General features: G+C 53.0%; 1 protein-coding gene across 2 annotated transcripts in view; it reads right to left on the reverse strand.

Moving 5' to 3' along the window:
- The window catches only part of LOC109938778 (transforming protein RhoA-like), a 3,120-nt gene extending 1,854 nt beyond the window's left edge, over nucleotides 1–1,266 (reverse strand). Inside the window, exons 1-2 of one of the 2 annotated variants that reach the window (XM_048620835.1) lie at nucleotides 971–1,266; nucleotides 100–187 (exon numbers count right to left, since the gene is read on the reverse strand). In XM_048620835.1, the coding sequence (XP_048476792.1) occupies nucleotides 100–187; nucleotides 971–1,078 (196 nt within the window). In that variant the 5' untranslated portion in view covers nucleotides 1,079–1,266. The remainder of the gene's footprint in view (nucleotides 1–99; nucleotides 188–970) is intronic. The other variant, XM_048620836.1, reaches the window with a different exon arrangement.
- Between the last annotated feature and the right edge of the window lie 1,407 nt (nucleotides 1,267–2,673).

Raw genomic sequence — 2,673 nt, forward strand, 5'->3', positions numbered from 1 at the left:
CATTCGGCCCCTTCCCCAGCCTGTTACACAGGGGAACAGCAGGAGGCTTTTCAGCCCCATGATTCTCACAGGATATCTCACTGCATTCTTCCTACTGACCTGCTGTATCCCATAGGCTGAGGTCCAACTGGAAGCTCCCACAGCTGAAGTGTGCTGAGAATTGATCCGAGACTGTTGGGATGTAGGTCTGGAAGACAGAAGGTAGACCCCATTCAGAAAATTGACACAGCGAGCGGATAGGACAGCGACACGCTCTCTCCTTCATCCTCTCTCAGCCACACACACTGCCACTCTCTCTATCTGTCTCACTCTCTCTTTTTCCTTCACCCCTCTCTCAATCACTCTCTGTTTCTTCTGTATCTCTCTCTCTCTCTGTCACTCACTGTCCCTCTGTCTCATTCACTTGCCCATTCAGTGTGTGTGTGTCTCTCTCTCTCTCTCTCTGCCCCTTTCTCTCACTCAATCTGGTCAACATTATTTTGTAAGGATTGATTTTCAGATTGTCAGTTCACATGGAGAGAGGTGGGAGACCGTGGGAGGATTCTCAGTTGAGCAGAGAAGACTCAGGAGGAGATTGAATCGAGCTGCTCACAAACACGAGGGATTTTCCCTCGAGTTTATTCAGGGAAATAGCTTCCAGTGAGTGACCAGAGGGTCCCAGATTGAAGCGATTCGGGGAAATTTCAGAGATGGGGGTGGTGGGGTGATGAGGAGAATTGGTTTATTTTGGGATACAGTGAGTTATTGTGATGTGGAACATGCTGCCCGAGAGGGAACAGGTTCGATAGGAACCCCCAGGAGGGGCATTGGGAAGATTTACAGGGAGACAGGGGGAAGGTGGGAAGGGAAAGATTTACAGGGAGACGGATGAAGGGGTCTTGAGGGGAAAGAGCGGGGGGGGGGAAGGGGGCAGTTCTAAACAGAGTTGCGTCTCAGAGCCAACCAGAAATGGGAGTGAACTGCAGCTTACCTCTGGGAAATGTCCCTCAGCAAAGACAGTCTGCAGGCAGGTCTTCCCACACCCTCCATCACCAACAAACACCATCTTCAGAGCCTGGTGAGAGCAACAGGGATCCATTGCAGAGAGTCTGTCTGTGAGGGTGTGAGAGTCTGTCAGTGTGTGTCTGAGGACTGAATGTAGACGGGATGTATGTGTATCTGACTGTGAGCTCTCGCTCTCTCAGCCTGAGGTGCAGAAAGACTTGCTCCTTCCAATCCAAAATCAGCTGCAGCTCCAGCAAGCTGCCGGCTTTTGTACCAGAGCCTGAGTGGGACGTCCCAGAGACACACCCTACCCTATCCCACACACCCACCGCCTCCACCAAGCGCCTGCAGTTCCCTTTTATGAACCATGAGTGGAGAGTGAAGGGGGAATAGGGCTGATTATGTCCCAGGAAATTAGAGGCAGCTTCCAGAGGCCTGGAGCCCGGTCACTGCTGGAAGCGTACCTAGTGAGGACAGAAACACATTTCCCCCACATTCACAAGCTGTGATCTGCAAAATCCCTCCTGCTCGGCAGTGTGCATAGCTTGGGATCACTTTGGGTTTGTCTGGAAACTGAGCTTCATTATAAACATTGAACTTGGGAGAATGGGGAGTCTCACTTCCTGCCCAGCAGAGCAGGGGGCTTGTTAACCTATTTTACAAAACTGGGGAGACCACTTTACAGAACAATATCACAGCGCCACACTGTCAGAGGGTCAGTGCTGAGGGATCGTCGCACTGTCGGAGGGTCAATGCTGAGGGAGCGGGCACTGTCGGAGGGCAGTGCTGAGGGAGCGCCGCACTGTCGGAGGGTCAGTGCTGAGGGAGCGCCACACTGTCAGAGGGTCAGTGCTGAGGGAGCGCCGCACTGTCGGAGGGTCAGCGCTGAGGGAGCGCTGCGCTGTCGGAGGGTCAGTGCTGAGGGAGCGCCGCACTGTTGGAGGGTCAGTGCTGAGGGAGCGGGCACTGTCGGAGGATCAATGATGATTGACCCAGGAAATGATAACTTATTCTCAACATGTTTATTATGTATTTTCCAGGGAAGTTAAAATGAGGCTTCCATTGAGGGTGTGAATCTCTGAGGGACAGACAACATGAACAAGTGCAGATTGTAAGCTCCTTCAATTCCCGACTCTTGATCATTCGCTGATTCCCATCACTCAAGTGATGACAGCAGTCCCCTCAGCTGCCTGGGCCACAGAGCTCTGGAATTCTCTTCCTAAAGTTCAATACCACATCTCATCATTGGAAAGGCTGCACAAGGCTGGGGATTCTCTTGGCTCGATTTTGTAACAACCTCCTCCAAATTACAAAACACATTCTATTTCGTAACATCCTGACAAGTGCCCCAAGATAGAAAACATTATATAATACCCCATATGGAACATGTGTGATGCTTGGTACTCTTTGAAGTGTGGCGCTCTCAGCACTGACCCTCCAACAGTGCCCACTCCCTCAGCACTAACCCTCTGACAGTGCCTGCTCCCTCAGCGCTGACCCTCCGACAGTGCCCACTCCCTCAGCACTGACCCTCCGACAGTGCCCGCTCCCTCAGCGCTGACCCTCCGACAGTGCCCGCTCCCTCAGCGCTGACCCTCCGACAGTGCCTGCTCCCTCAGCGCTGACCCTCCGACAGTGCCCACTCCCACAGCACTGACCCTCCGACAGTGCCCGCTCCCTCAGCGCTGA

This window comes from Rhincodon typus, chromosome 48 (genome assembly GCF_021869965.1).
Source record: "Rhincodon typus isolate 14 chromosome 48, sRhiTyp1.1, whole genome shotgun sequence".
Lineage (NCBI taxonomy): Eukaryota > Metazoa > Chordata > Chondrichthyes > Orectolobiformes > Rhincodontidae > Rhincodon > Rhincodon typus.